Raw genomic sequence first — 17,600 nt, forward strand, 5'->3', positions numbered from 1 at the left:
CCGTCGTGCCTCGGACGGTAGTGGGGGAATCGTAGACGTCGCCTCAGAAATCGGCTTGAAAAGGGCAATTAATTCCGAGCACTGGTTTAAGACAATGAATTTTAATGTCGGTAATACGCTTGTTGTATAAGTAGTCTTTTTCCATTTAGTTTGTTTGTTTTGAAATTATACAGATGCCTGTTGGATTTTCTTATCTCAAACTTTTGGCTACCAAATGTAAACGAAACACAATCTTTCCAGTATTTCTGTTTTCCTCACTTTTATGAACAGCGGACATTAGTTTAAGACGATCTGTCTAACGAGTAACATTTAACAAATTCGCTTGACATTTTGGTATACAAATACTAAAGTTAGTGTGTAGTGTGCTTTTTGTCGATTTAAGTTCATTTAGCAAGCATATAAGTATGGGTAAATCACGGAATTTATTACCTAACGAAAGGGAACAAGTCGTAAGACTTCGAAAGCAAAAGAAAACATTTACTGAAATATAAAGTATTGTTAATAGGTCAGAAATTGCTTGTAAACATGCATGGTATAAATTTTTAAAGACTGTTCTGATCGATTAAAAAACAGTAAACCACGAAAAATAATTCAGAAAATGGATCGTCGCATCCATCGTTTGTACGAGAAAGATCGTTTTCGTTCTGCTACTGATATTGTAGCTGAAATAAATGCAACTAATGATATGCAAATTAGCGCTAGAACAGTTTAGAAGACGGTTGGAATATTTTCAATTAAGAGTCCGAAGACCACGTATCAGTAATTAATTTTCCATTTATGATTAATGCACACTCGCTGGATATACATTGCAATTCTATGGACAAGAACTCGATAACTTGAATAAATGTGTATGATTGATTATTATATTTTTAAATAAATTTAAATATTTTATTTAAATATTTTATTTAAAAAAATAATAATCAACTAAATGTATTTGATTACATCACCAATTTTTTATTCATTACATTGAAAATGTAGAAATCATAGAGAGAGAACTTTTTCTAGTAAAATATATTCTAGTAAAATATTACATATCTATATATGTACATATATATATATATATATATATATATATATAATTCATGAATATTTATTGCTGCAATGAATGTGAATATTGCAGCATACTATCAATCATAATACATAACATTCAATAACAGATTCAATAACAATATTGATTTAATTAATTGAATGATAAATATAAAACGATAATTGCATTCCATTTAATTGTTAATGAGTACGTCATACTATTTGTATATACAATTCAAAAAATAAAAGCTAATTCTATCATTTATCAGAATAGAATGCGCAATTATTTTTCAGGGTAACTTTTAAAGTTTAAAATATATTATTATAACATACATGTATGTATAATATGTATGTATAACAAATTGTATATATGTAATATATTATAATAATAAAAATTTTAATATTTAATTATTTATAAAAAGAAAAATTATTTACCAAAGAAAACTTTAATGACGATATGGCGAAACTGCTTGGTAGACGAGTTACGCGCGCAATCGGCGGCTCAGCCGTCGAGCCTCGGACGGACCTGGGGGAATCGTAAGCATCGTCTCAGAAATCGGCTTGAAAAGGGCAACTAATTCCGAGCACTGTCTTAAACTTATGACCGCTACTGTATATTGCGGGATCAAGTAGAATGAAAGCAAAAAACTTTACATGCTAACAATGATATCATAAATATAATATTCATATAACGTTTGTATAAGCACGTAGTACACATTTCGCTATTGAATCTTGAATCAAGAAGAAGTAGACATTTCATATAATCCTTTGTTTTAAAAAGATTCTTTTAAAAGATTTTTCTTTCCTTCTTTTTTTTCTAGAAAAGTATTCTATTCTCTTTCGCTCTCTTCTTCTCTATTATTTTTTTACATTATTTAATTACATTATATTTATATAAAGCTTAGTAAATTGTGATTAATTGTGGAACGATATCTGCTATCAGTGTCAAATATCTTGGCCACGCATCATTGTTTCAATATTAAGTGCTGCGACAGTAAGTATTGAAATCTTATCATTTTTCATATTACTATTTCATAGTTGAAACTTTTGATTTTATTATTTATTTTTTTGAAAACACAAAGTAATTTGCGTATAATTAAAATGTGATTTAACAAAAGAACTCATTTAAAAAGAGCGGATATTTTATGGTGAAATGTTTTTTTCCTTTTCACTGTATTGATTCTTTAAAGTAAAGCGTATTATATACAATTATGGCAAGTAATTTTTTATTTTAGAACAGAATTAACTTCATTTAAAATCTCGCGACACATAATTCTCCAAAAGAGAAAAATTTCGCTATATACATATATTACGATATTAAATAGTGATGATAGAGCGCTCACATTGTTATGTAAAACGTACATTTGTTCAAAGATTAGATATTTAATATTGGTTCAATATTATTAAAAAAAATAATTATACATATAATTTAAGCAATAAATTCTTTTAAAAATATCATTGAAAGAAAAATATGGAAAGGAGAAGAGAAACGGTAGAGAAATGGAATATAAACAATTTATTGAGGTTTTTGTACATTTTTTTAAATTAAGAAATATGGATTCCACATTTGACCGTATTAAAATATTTAACCGATGAAATATTCGGTAATTATGCATAAAAAGGGCCCACCTTCGCACGAATGTGTCATTGACATATGTTGTCAAGGTCATATCTCTAATTAATATTCTGACGGTTTGAGCCGGCGGTCGTTGTTTATTAAAGAATTATTAACAAAAGAATTTTACAACTTTAATGCTTTGTATCTCCGAAAATATTGATTTGAGAAAAAGAATATTAAGCAAAAAATAAAGCCGCTGAAAAACTCTACAAAAAAGGTTATATGCATTTTTTTCGTAAACCTACTATTTTAGCTGTTATATGAAAAAATAATAATTTTAAATACATTTAATACAATTTAAATTTATATAGAATTTAATACAATTTAATACAATTAAAAAATATCACAAATGTATATGTACACACACACACGCGCGCGCGCGCGCGGGGGGGGTGCAAGGGGGGCCTTCGGCCACCCCTTCCGCAATCACCCCACCGATAGGCAAGATGGACCTCGCTTTACAACTTACAGCATGTATCCATTGAGATTGAACTCTTCGCAATGCGTCCCCTATCGGCGGAGTGGCTGCGGAAGGGGGGCCGAAGGGCCCTTGCACCCCCCGCGTGTGTGTGTGTGTGTACACATACATTTGTGATATTTTTTAATTGTATTAAATTGTACTAAATTCTATATAAATTTAAATTGTTTACCTTTTTTTTATTTATCTTTAATTTACCTTTTTTGCGTTTTTCTTCGATTTGCGAGTTCGACCGCTATTTTTAAGTTTCATATTCGTGTTCAGGAGGTAAAAATACGTAGAAATTGGGTATTCTTACCCATTATTTCATATAGGCAGGTTTTCCGAAGGTTTACCTTATTTTTGTATTTATTATTTTTATCCTTTTTCAGCCTATATCTCCAAACTATTTGAGTCCGACTCTTATATATATATATATATATATATATATATATATATATATATATATATATATATATTATAACAATTTTATTTTATTTGGTAATGCTGACAATAGATAGAGGTTCAGTCGAATCAATCAAAAATGAATTACAAAATATATATTAATAATTCGTGAGATCTCTTGCCAAATCACTTATTTCATTGCTCCTCGAGACGTCTTATTTTCTATCCCTCGTTGGCTCTCTCACCTGTTCCGGGGCCTCAAATTCCTTCTCTTGTGTGAGAAAGACGATGAGAACTCAGAAAGGGTTGGCCAGACCTCACTTCCTCGATATTCGTACTTCTCCGATTTCCTTTTTTATTTCCCGATCAGGTCAATAGGATAATCGATTCCTCGATATTGACTGTGCGAGAGCCCAAAAACGAAAGAGGACGAGCAGAGACGAGGCTCTCACACCTCGATCATTATAGATCGATAGGCATGCGCGTCGTATCCGTTGAAAATTCGCGTCAAATTGAGGGAAACCTTGCCTTTAAAGGCGGCCGTTCAAATATCATAATTACTTGTTACAATATATGAAATTACTCGGGAAAATCTCCCCTATAACATATTTAAAAATGAAGCAAATCGGTGAACAAATAAAGTAGAATCTTTATGTCAATATTTCTCACATTTATTTGTTAATAACTTTTGAATAAAGAACGACCGCCGGTTAAATCCTTCAGAATGTTAATCAGGGATAACATCTTCACAACATACGTCAATAACACATTTGTGCGAAGGTGGGCCCTTTTTATGCATAATTACCAAATATTCTCACTGATATTGATTTTATATTCGAATTTGTGCGATGATATGTATATTTATGTACGCATCATCCAACGTCATATTATCAGAAATGAAATATTTTTAATAAATACTATCGGTTAGTAAATAATGAACATCGTGCTAATGATATCTTTGTTAATGTACAGTAGGCACCAATAATGCCTTAACCTATGAAATTGGTCGCATTCGGGATTAATAATGACTAGTTATCATTAAGTTATTATTAGTCTCGAATGCGATCAATTTCATATGTTAAGGCATTATTGGCGCCTACTGTATATGCATATGCGATTCTAATAAATCTATTTTAAACAGTACTTTATGCATTTATACATATTCGATAAGTCAAAAATTGTTCAATATATTTACAGGTTACGAGAATGGATTTAATTTCTTTGATACTATGCACCCTATTTGTTGTTTTAATAATCGTCGCAATTATATGGACATCGTATCATCAATATATTCTTCGACAAAAACTTAAGAACATTCCTCTATATAGCAGATTTCCTTTTGGCGTGATATTTGAAATATTAAAATTGACAAACTATGGTAAAGAATTTTATAAATAATATTATTTGTATGTTTTTACAGATATCAATTATATATTTTTAATAAAAAAAAGATTGAAACAAAATATTCATCATTTATTTTAAATTAATGTAATATGTAAATAATCAGTATAATAAAAATTGAATATTAAATTTTATTATGTGTTCACTTACAGAACGAGCACAATGGTACAGAGAACGTATGCTACAATTTAAAGAAGGAATTTTTGTAGTTTGGTTAGGCATGGAGCCAATCATTAGTCTCTATAAACCTGAATTATTAGAGGTAAGAATGAAAAGCATTTTTTTAGTATGAAGTATTAATTATCATATAATTTGTAATGACAAGAGTATAAATACATAATAATTTGTTATCATAAAGAAGTGAAACTTTTTGCGAGAGTGAAATAGAGTAAGTTTTTATAAGTATATAATTAAACATTATATCTTATTATTATTAAATAATACAATTATTATTGAAAAGTTTCACAATATAATAATTATACGGTGAAAATAACATAATTATCAGTTTATCAGTAACATAATTGCTACTATTGCATACATATGAAAAATGATTATATTTTATTGTTATAATGAATTATTTAATATTACCGCAAAATTTTTTCTTTCTCTAATAAAAAAATTTTTTTCTTAATAGATATTTATTTGTGGAAAAACATAAATCTGCAATGAAAATAATCTAGCTCTAGTAAATGATTTTTCTGTTTATTATTTTGATGATTGTAGAATAAAAAATAATTTATTATTTTAGCAAAACAATTTTTTGTTTGCGTGCGTGCGTACATATGTATGCGTGTGTCGTGTTCTGTATCGCGTTGTATTTATGCATGTTGTGTTTATGTGTGTCTTTTGAAGATACTTTGTAATATGTAGATGATATTTGTAATATAAGACACTTTGTAAGATTTAGCAAAATTATTTTCCGGAATATTAATTTTCGGCAAAGAAAATTAATATTCCGGATAAATTATTTCTTTCGCTATCTCCATAATAATCAATTAAAATTTGCTGCAAACGTATATACTGGGTGTTAAAAAAGTCTGGACACGGTCGAATATCTCGATAAGGAAGAATTTTACTAGAAAGTGTTTCAGACAAAAGTTGTATGGCTTCGAGGGGGACATAAGATGGTGTTATTAGTTTGACCTTAAACAGTCACCTGAAGGTTACGTGAAGGTCACCTCCAACTTTTTAAATGGGACACCTTATATACTTTTGCATATTCTTATAGCTCATCTCAAGAGCTTTCCAAAACACTATAATTAAGTTAGTTTTCATTAAGTACTTTCCGAGTTATAAGACTTGAAATCATTTCTTAATTTTACATAAACCGTAAAATATTTTGTAAAATATGCATTTTTCGATTATCTTACCTTAATACTTTTATGTACAAAATAACACTATGTATCAAGACTATCTGTATTAAATAGAAAATTTATTATTAGACTAAAAGACAATGCACGCGTTTATTTTATTTTTTTTTATTTTACTAGCATCATCAAAGAAACTGATTCGCCTTTCGAGAAAGATAGTTCACGGTCAAAGTTAAATTTTCAAATTGATGTTAGCAATCTACGCACTTTAGCAATCTAGTTTTAATTATCGGTTTCATCTTTAAAATATTATATAGAATATTTCTTAATATAATGATACATCGAGAAAAACGTAATGAAATAACATAAAAAGTGAATTAAAAATATGAAATAAAATTTTTACATACTATTTTCGAAAAAATTAAAAATTTGAAGAAAAGACATTTTATGTAATATAATAAATGATAAATTATTAAATGGTTCTATTATTTTTAAATTCATTTTGTAGATTATTATGTCTAGCACAGTAAATATCGAAAAAGGACATCCATATAAAATGATGGAATCTTGGTTAGGCAAAGGACTTCTAACTTCTACAGGTAAATCCATAATCTCTTTCAAGATTTTTTTTATAGAATATTTTTAATATCTAGTTAAACATGAAAATTAATTTGAGTTTATATTATATTATGCATTTTTGATGTATGATTATTCTCGAAAATATTTTAAATAACCTAAAAATATGAAAAGGACTAAAGAGACGAAAATGTAAAATTTTACTCTAATACAACTATGCAAATTTGTATATATGTATATCTTGATAAAAAGAAAGGAAACACATTTTTTCACATCCTTATCTCACAATTACTTATGTAATTTATGTGACTGATTTTATGTTAATATTAATTATTCAAATTGGCAAGCTTCATTAACATTACTGACTGTGAGTTGTTTGTGCAATTTTTCTTATCCGAGATTATAAATATTCAGTGGCGATATGCAAAAAAGATACATAACGAAATAAGAAAACCCATAATAATATATTTTTTTCATTTTTACTTATTTACAAATATGTATGCGTATATCTGGCATATGATATTTTTAATAAATAAATGTACTGTTCGATACTACTTTTCTCAGGAAAACAATGGTTCCATGATAGAAAGTTGATCGGGCCAACGTTCCATTTTAGTATATTGGATCAGTTTGCCGTGGTTATGTCCGAAAAAGCAGAAATCTTGATAAAATGTCTCGAGAAGGAGATAGCAAAGAATCCAGGGAAGGCTATCAATATTTTTCCGTTCGCTAATAATGCTGCTCTCGATGTTATATGTGGTAATAAATAAATAAATATATATATATATATATATATATATATATATATATATACACGTATATATATATATATATATATATATATCATATTATTATAATATATGATATTTATCTTGAACACAAAAAAGTATCATTAATGTAGATATTTTATGCTGCAGTAGAAAGCTATTATGAACTAGGATATGAATAAAGAGACTTGTCAAGTACATTTTGCTTTTGTTGAATCGAGAAGTTCATTCATTATAATAATAAGTTGATATATTGCTTATTTATCCATTTATTCACTTATTTTATCAAAACAACGGTTGTTTATTAGAAAAATTATGTTTATTAGAAAAATATGTTTATTAGAAAAAAAGATTACAGTTTGCTTTAACATTAAATATAATTATTACTATATTATTTTCGATAGTTATAAGCATAAATTCTATTTCTTTTTTGGAATAAGTAATGTAGGATACTTTGAGGGATTTATGATAATACTAAGTCATTATTTTGCAGAAACGGCAATGGGTGTGGATGTACATACTCAAGAAGAAGAAACCAAATATACCACTACGATACATAGGTTCGAAAAGTTATTATAAGTAAATTTATTAGTAATAAAATAATTGATAGCATTAGTGACTTATCACATTAGTGACTTATCACATTAGTGACATTTAAGAAAATTTTCTAAGAATTAACAGTACATTTTGTAATTAATTAATAAACATAATACCATAAATATGCTGTTATATAGGTTTAATGTTTTAATAATATTTTTAGATGTTCGAAATTAATAATGGAACGATTGTACCGACCATGGCTTTGGCCAGATTGCTTCTATAATTTAGTATCTGAAGGAAAGGAATATAGATCAGTGGTTAACATAATCCATAAGTTTACGAGAGAGGTATGCGCAAAAAATCACTAATGATGTATTAAGATATCGGCAGAATTTTATTAAATTAATTATTGAATCTATTTTTTGTTTGGATGAATCCAACAAATTTACAAACTGAGATATCAAATTTCAGGTAATACGTAAAAAAAAGGTCACACGACAATCGCCAAACGGTTCTACCAAAGTGGAAAGTGAAGATGATGAACTTGATATAGGTGATTATAAAATGATAATTATACATATATGTTTTAATTGTTTTATGTTAATAATTTTTTGAATTATTCTTATGAAATTTGTTTCGTTAGGTAAGCGGAAAAGAAAAGCTTTTTTAGATCTATTACTAGATCAGAATGAAATAGCCGAAACTCCGTTAACCGATGATGAATTGCGGGCACAAGTCGATACATTCATGTTCGAGGTAAGAGAAAAAATTTTTGAAACTTAAAGCAAAGCTTCTTCTTATTAGGTTTTATAATATAATTATAAATGTATATAATAGTATAAGTATATATAATTATAAATAAATAATAAAGATATATAATTATATAGGGTCACGACACAACTGCAGTTGCGATAACCTGGACGCTTTTTCTTTTGGGCAATAATCTAGAGCATCAAGAAAAGATTCATGAGGAACTCGAGGAAGTTTTCAAAGATTCAGAAACACCAGCCACCATAAAGGAACTGTCGCAATTAAAGTACCTCGATAGGATTATAAAGGAAACGCTCAGATTATTCCCAAGTGTACCTTTAATCACAAGGAAATTAGCGGAAGATGTAAAAATGGGTATATGATACTTTATTTCTATTAATATTAAGATAAAAGGAATCTTAAGATATTCACATTAATTTATAAATTTATAAAATTTGCTATTAAACAGTACTTTTACTTACATGAAAATACTATGTTTCTGTTGAGAGAGGTGCCATTTTTTACTAAAAGTATATAAATGCAGCAAAAGGTTAATAGTAAAAAATCTGCTTTATGTTAGAGTCTTTAATTTACGACAGATTTCAAAAAATAATAAAATAATTGCATAAAATTGTATTTATCATTTTATACCCCGCGTTTTGAATTTAAAAAAAAATAACTATATTATACAATAGAATTCTTTCATTAGTTTTATTAACATATACAGATTATCTATTGTAGATTTAACATTATGTTGTGGATTTTAGACAGAAATATAATTTTTATACGGATTACGGAAAATATAATTTTTTAGACTACAACAACATATATACATACATATATATATATATATATATATATATATATATATATATATATATATATATATATTTATATATACATATATATATATATATATTTATATATACATATTTATATATATATATATACAGGGTGTCCCATTTTAAATAATACGCTCAAATATCTCCGAAACGGTGCGTTAAATAAAAAAATGTTTCAGACACAAGTTATATGGTTTTAAAGGAGACATAAGATGGTGTCATTAATTTGACCATAAATAATTACTTGAAGGTCACGTGAAGGTCACCCTCAATTTTTTAAAGGGAACTGCCTATTTTTTATTACATATTCTTGTAACTTATCTCAAGGGCTTTCCAAAACACTATAATTAAGTTAGTTTTCGTTAAGTACTTTCCGAGTTATGAGGTTTGAAATCGTTTCTTAATTTTACATAAACCGTAAAATATCTTGTAAAATATTCATTTTTCGATTATCTTACCTTAATACTTTTATGTACAAAATAATGAGAGGAATCAATTGGTGTAAAGGAAACACATAGTTGTTTCGAAGAAAAAATATGTAATTTGCAATTAACAATTACATATTTTTTCTTAAAAATAACTATGTGTTTTCTTTACACCAATTGATTCCTCTCATTATTTTGTACATAAAAGTATTAAGGTAAGATAATCGAAAAATGAATATTTTACTAGATATTTTATGGTTTATGTAAAATTAAGAAATTATTTCAAGCCTCATAACTCGAAAAGTACTTAATGAAAAAATGCTTAATTATAGTGTTTTGGAAAGCTCCCGAGGCAAGCTATAAGAATATGCAAAAGTATATAGGGTGTCCCGTTTAAAAAGTTGGAGGTGACCTTCACGTGACCTTCAAACGACTTTTCAAGGTAAAACCAATGACACCATCTTATGGCCCTCTTAAAATCATACAACTTTTGTTTAAAATATTTTCACCGAAACCGCCATGGTTTCGAGATATTCGAGTGTGAAAGTTAAAATGGGACACCCTGTATATATACAGGGTGAGCCATTTTAATTAACGCATGCAATTATTTCGGAAACAAAGCATTTTAGAGAAAAATGTTTCTGACAAAAGTTTTATGGTTTCGAGGGGGCCATAAGATGGTATCATTGGTTTGACACTGAAGAGTCATTTGAAGGTCACGTGAAGGTCACTTCAATTTTTTTAAATGGAACACTCTATATATTTTTGCACACTCTTGTAGCTTATCTCGAGAGCTTTCCAAAACACTATAATTAAGTACCTTTTCGTTAAGTACTTTTTGAGTTATGAGGCTTGAAATAATTTCTTAATTTTACATAAACCGTAAAATATCTTGTAAAATATTCATTTTTCGATTATCTTACCTTAGTACTTTTACGTACAAAATAATGAGAGGAATCAATTGGTGTAAAGAAAACACATAGTTGTTTTTAAGAAAAAATATGGAATTGTTAATTGCAAATTACATATTTTTTCTTCAAAACAACTATGTGTTTTCTTTAGACCAATTGATTCCTCTCATTATTTTGTACGTAAAAGTATTAAGGTAAGATAATCGAAAAATAAATATTTTACAAGATATTTTACGGTTTATGTAAAATTAAGAAATTATTTCAAGCCTCATAACTCAAAAAGTACTTAACGAAAAGGTACTTAATTATAGTGTTTTGGAAAGCTCTCGAGATAAGCTACAAGATTGTGCAAAAATATATAGGGTGTTCCATTTAAAAAAATTGAAGTGACCTTCACGTGACCTTCAAATGACTCTTCAGTGTCAAACCAATGATACCATCTTATGGCCCCCTCGAAACCATAAAACTTTTGTCTGAAACATTTTTCTCTAAAATGCTTTGTTTCCGAAATAATTGCGTGCGTTAATTAAAATGGCTCACCCTGTATATACAGGGTATCAGGCAATTTTTGACCTTCACGAAGTAAGAAGGTAGATTGGCTCAAATTAAGAAGGAAGGTACTATACTATTTTGCGATATTCGCAATAATTAACGAAGAATTAATTAAAGAAGATCGGCCAATGCGCGTGGCTAGAACCACACGACGGCGAAGGCGGTCTAACTGTAACATAATGGCGGCGCGCGGCGAAGCGGTGATTGGGGAGGGGAGGAGCGATGAGTGTGTAAGCGCGTGGCGAAGGCTCTTCCCCTCCCCAATCACCGCTTCGCCGCGCGCCGCCATTATGTTACAGTCAGACCGCCTTCGCCGTCGTGTGCTTCGAGTCACGCGCATTGGTCGATCTTCTTTAATTAATTTTTCGTTAATTATTGTGAATATCGCAAAATAATATAGTAGCTTCCTTCTTAATTTGAGCCAATCTACCTTCACACTTCGGGACTGTCAAAATTTCCCTGCCACCCTGTATATATATATATATATATATATATATATATATATATATATATATATAAGTTAATATAAAATTTGATATATATGTATGTGGGAAGGGAACAGAATACAATCTATAACAATATATTTTTTTAGGTGATTATATACTTCCAAAAGGTGTTACAGTTGGATTGGGAATCGCATTAATGCATAGAAATCCGGAAATTTGGCCAGATCCAGAAAAGTTTGATCCAGATCGCTTTCTTCCGGAAAACTCGAAATACAGGAATCCATATGCCTACATTCCATTTAGCGCTGGACCAAGAAACTGCATCGGCCAGAAATTTGCTTTACTCGAAGAGAAAACAATGTTAACAGCTATTCTGAGAAAGTGGAGAGTGAAAAGTGTAAAACAGCCAGATGCAGTTGAATGCGAGGCTACTCTTATTTTTCGACCATGCGAAGACATATTCATTCATTTCACGCCAAAGAAATAATTAATTTACCAGCAAATGTCCATTTCTCTTTATATTACGCAATCTTTATCATCTTTCTCGGAATTTGAATATTTTCTGGTTGCAGATACAGCGTATTACTATTGTACACTATATTTTTATTTACTATATTGATATTTTAATTGATATGACATATACGTTTGAATATTACCAAACATCGAGCAAATATATGAATTATTATTGTACAGACAAGATTTAATGGAAATAAATGATTTGTGAATATTTATTTTCTACGCAAATAATGTTGTTTTAGCAACAAGATATTAATAATATATATATACCAATATATACATATATATATATATATATATATATATATATATATATACAGGGTGTCCCAAAAGTCCCGATACGGTCGAATATTTCATAAACTATGCACTTTAGAAAGAAATGTTTCAGACAAAAGTTGTGTAGCTTGAAGGGGGCCATAAGATGGTGGCAATGATTTGACCTTGGAGAGTTATTTGAAGGTCACGTGATGGTCACCGTCAATTTCTTAAATGGAACCCTCTATTTTTTATTACATATTCTTGTAGCTTATCTCGAGGACTTTCCAAAACACTATAATAAAATATTTTTCCCTCAAGTACTTTTTGAGTTATAAGGCTTGAAATCATTTCTTAATTTTACATAAACCGTAAAATATCTTGTAAAATATTCATTTTTCGATTATCTTACCTTAATACTTTTATGTACAAAATAATGAGAGGAATCAATTGGTGTAAAGAAAACACATAGTTGTTTCGAAGAAAAAATATGTAATTTGCAAATTAACAATTACATATTTTTTCTTCGAAACAACTATGTCTTTTCTTTACACCAATTGATTCCTCTCATTATTTTGTACATAAAAGTATTAAGGTAAGATAATCGAAAAATGTATATTTTACAAGATATTTTACGGTTTATGTAAAATTAAGAAATGATTTCAAGCCTTATAACTCAAAAAGTACTTGAGGGAAAAATATTTTATTATAGTGTTTTGGAAAGTCCTCGAGATAAGCTACAAGAATATGTAATAAAAAATAGAGGGTTCCATTTAAGAAATTGACGGTGACCATCACGTGACCTTCAAATGACTCTCCAAGGTCAAATCATTGCCACCATCTTATGGCCCCCTTCAAGCTACACAACTTTTGTCTGAAACATTTCTTTCTAAAGTGCATAGTTTATGAAATATTCGACCGTATCGGGACTTTTGGGACACCTTGTATACACACACACACACACACACACACACACACACACACACACACACACACACACACACACACACACACACACACACACACACACACACACACACACACACACACACACACACACACACACACACTCACACTCACACACTCACACACTCACACACGCACACGCACACGCACGCGCACGCACGCGCGCACACACACACACACACACACACACACACACACGTATGTATGTATATATAGAAAGCATTTAAATACACATATTTAAATCGATATGATAATTATGATACATTTAAATTTAATTATTATGTAAAAATTCTCTCAGGGTTGATTTTTAAGTCACATTTTCACTTTCTCGTTGGATATCTGTCTTATAGTTTATGTTCTATTGTTCTTCTATTATTCTATTATCTTCGGAGTACATCTCCGAAGAAAACACAACTTCTTACATTTTAAATTTTACAAAGATTTATATTTCGACAAAATTTCAAAGAAGTCAGACTAGCGTATTCTCTACATTTCAGTGTATATATCTCTACATAATTATTATCAAAATAATCATTTAATATCTAATTTATCATTTCGTTCCAAAGAAAGCGTTTTTTATTATTCTGGATCAATGTGAATAATGAACATTAGGTCACGATCGATATAAGATACGGATATCTAATCTAATAGACGCACGTGCAGTCTGATACGAGAAAAGCATCCGCTAATTAGATTCTAATTTCATCTACATTCGTTCGTTTGCGTATTTTTATTATTGAATTATAATAATTCCTAGAATTGATTATCTTATTACATAATAATTACTAATGCACACTGAGAAAAAAATAATGTTGAATCAATAACATCAATGTAATTGAAATTTATTTTATTAACTCAATAACATTATTAATCAGATCATGCTTTTGATTTAGGAATTGACGTATTGATTTAATTAATAATGTTATTAAATTAATAAAATAAATTCCAATTATATTAATATTGTCGATTATATTTTTCTCAATGTATTTAACAGAGAATTTATCAGAATTCAATATAAAAATAACTACAGTAGATTGAATAAAGTCTGCAATAAAATTACTTTCAAATCTGTGGTAATTATAGCAATAATATGTTGGCCGGTGAGAATAAGTAATTATATGAAATAAGTTGTATGAAAGACTATATATATAAATTGATAACATCAACATAATTAATAACATCAATATAATATACATGTGCGCACAATAAGAAATTCAATGACAAGTTAATATAAACAAACGATTATTTCATACTTTAATTAGAATTAACAATAAGTATCTCTTATTTTAATCGCTGTTATGTAACACCTTCTATTATTAAAAATTTCGGTCCATATATTGGTTTTAACTTGTGTATTGAAATTGCAAGTCGAGGATGCTCATTGGAACCTTGACATTGGTTCTTACGAGAAAATTAAAAGAAAATAAGATAAGACCCAGTGAAAAATGATAAGTCGGATAGACGTCTAAGACGTTTAATAAACATCTATTAGACATCTATTAAAGCGAAGCATATAACCAACACATATTTCTACCAATAAAACATGAGATAATTCACGAATCCTGTAACTGATTTTTTTCTATTGCATCAAACGATTATGATTTTTTTGGTCAAACTTCGTGCGGATTATTTAGTTCAGGAAATTGGGGAAATTTTAGATTAAAGATTATTCATGTCTCTGTGCTGATTAATTCATATTATAGATTTAAATACAGAACACAATTCGCAAAGTTGCGATTATTTTTCAAATAATAGGAATGATCTTGATGATCTTGATTGAAATGAAACATTCTAAGGATTCTTATTCATCTCTTTGTCTTTCTCTTGATGCTTCCTTATCTATGTTTTTATTTTAAATAGCGATTTTAATATTCATTTTAATATTATCATTTAATAATTAAATTTCATATAGTTATATAATGAATTAGAATGTGTTAAAAATTGGATTTGTCCATAAAGCCAGAGACTACATAATACAAAAAAAGAAACAAAAGTTGATAATTGAAAATGTTCTGTGTAGGACCAGATTCAACGAATGGAATATCTTACAATATTTCGTCAGCATCTTGAATATTACATGTATGTGCAGTGTTATGTTTAATTGTGTTAAACTCTTATGTACACCATACTTTATACATTCATTAATACACTGACACCATTAAACGTAACTCTATATATATGAATAGTCGTATATATACATATATATATGATTATTCATGATAGCGACAAAATATAAGCTATTCCATTCGGTACACCTGGCTCTACAGGAAACTTTTTCATTGCCACTTTAAATTTATATAGCTAAGTCTTCTTACTCTTACTTCATGATTTTGCCTTGAGAATTGCATATAATGCCCGTTTAATACACAGTACACAATACACTGTACACAGTACACAGTACACAATACATTGTGCATTTTACGTAATTATCGCATCATCTCCTTTTTTCAATCAGATAGTCAAAGTTACCCTGAAAAATAATTACGCATTCTATTCTGATAAATGATAGGATAGTTTTTTTTCTGAATGGAATACAAATAATATGGCGTACTCATTAACAGTTAAATACAAGTGTACTTTCATATTTATCATTCACTTAATTAAATCGATATTGTTATTGAATTGTTATTGACAATGTGCTGTAATATTTATCTGTTCGCCTACATTGCGTATGAACAATGCTTCGAGAGAAAAATTTAAGAAATTTATTAAGTCTTGCATCTCATTGCCAGATATTGCTACATTATTTGCTATATATGAAGATATGAAGATGCTAGATATGAAAATATTGTTATATAGATATAATATTTTTAAAATCTCTAAATGTATTTTTAGGATATAGAATTAGAAACCGTTTTAAATATAATATATCGAATAAAAAGTCATTTCATAGTTTTGAAATGAAGAAACATAAATAATAAAACATAAATGAGATAAACATACGTAAGGGCATTTACTTTCTCCGTAAATGACGTTACATATATTTATATATCTTTTATGTTTTTTTAATTCAAACTTATGAAATGTTTATTCAAAAAAAAATATATATATAAAATTACATGTATATATTGTCAATAGTAATCTAGTATTAAAGGGGAAATAAAAAATTGTTATGAAGCATCAAATGCAATATTATTTTATAAATCTTAAGATACCAATTATTTATTTTTTTCTTGTTTGCTAGCAGCAAAAATTAGTAGTATTGCGAAAATTCGATGGATATTTTATATACAATGGTTTTATAATAGAATTTTCATCAAACGATTATTAATGTTGATCTTTTACGTTTACGGAGCTTCTTTCTACATTCTGCAAATGCATGTTTACATTTGCAGATAAATTAGTTGTAACAAACAAATATCAATACATCTCTTTCGCGCGATGTTGAGTTATGGTCAAATCGTGCCAATTCGAAAATAAAAAAATAAAATTATTACAAATGATCTTTTTTGATATGAATATACGAAAAGTAATATGTAATAAATTATATAGTAATAAGTAATAAATTATATAGTAATAAGTAATATGTAATAAATAAATTATGTATCCTTTTTCCTTTAAAAAGATTCCCGATTCGTATTTATTTGACCAGCAAGGTGCCATAAAGCCAGCAAGGTGCGATTGTCAAATTATTGCACCTTTATTGAGCGTTTTTTGATGCTCTTCATTTGTGAGAATTTTTAAACACGTTGCTACTGCCAATTTCCTTGTTGCCTGTCAAATGTAACAATATCGAATCATGTTGATTCAACAATAACTGAATCGCAATCGATTTCGTCATTGTGTTTATTGTAAACACTCATATTCTTATCGTAATATGATTTTCTTTGTAATATA

At 28.5% G+C, this 17,600-nt stretch overlaps 1 protein-coding gene across 2 annotated transcripts; it reads left to right on the forward strand.

Moving 5' to 3' along the window:
• The first annotated feature begins 1,737 nt into the window (after positions 1-1,737).
• Positions 1,738-12,755, forward strand: LOC145968723 (cytochrome P450 4C1-like). Of its 2 annotated transcripts, XM_083094435.1 has the most exons (11): positions 1,738-2,020; positions 4,704-4,884; positions 5,060-5,169; positions 6,726-6,816; positions 7,358-7,552; positions 8,054-8,120; positions 8,321-8,447; positions 8,572-8,653; positions 8,744-8,856; positions 8,988-9,225; positions 12,173-12,755. In XM_083094435.1, exons 2-11 carry the CDS (start codon positions 4,713-4,715, stop codon positions 12,511-12,513), a joined length of 1,536 nt encoding a protein of 511 aa, XP_082950561.1. In that variant the 5' UTR covers positions 1,738-2,020; positions 4,704-4,712; the 3' UTR covers positions 12,514-12,755. The 2 variants fall into 2 exon arrangements, with proteins under 2 accessions (XP_082950561.1, XP_082950569.1); XM_083094443.1 differs by lacking the exons at positions 1,738-2,020; positions 4,704-4,884 and having other exon boundaries at positions 5,065-5,169; positions 7,358-7,492; positions 8,051-8,120.
• The last annotated feature ends 4,845 nt before the right edge of the window (positions 12,756-17,600 follow it).

The sequence above is a fragment of the Camponotus vicinus genome, unplaced genomic scaffold (assembly GCF_025532165.1).
Source record: "Camponotus vicinus isolate PSW18456_S1 unplaced genomic scaffold, iyCamVici1.0 SCAF_1, whole genome shotgun sequence".
In the NCBI taxonomy this organism is placed as follows: domain Eukaryota; kingdom Metazoa; phylum Arthropoda; class Insecta; order Hymenoptera; family Formicidae; genus Camponotus; species Camponotus vicinus.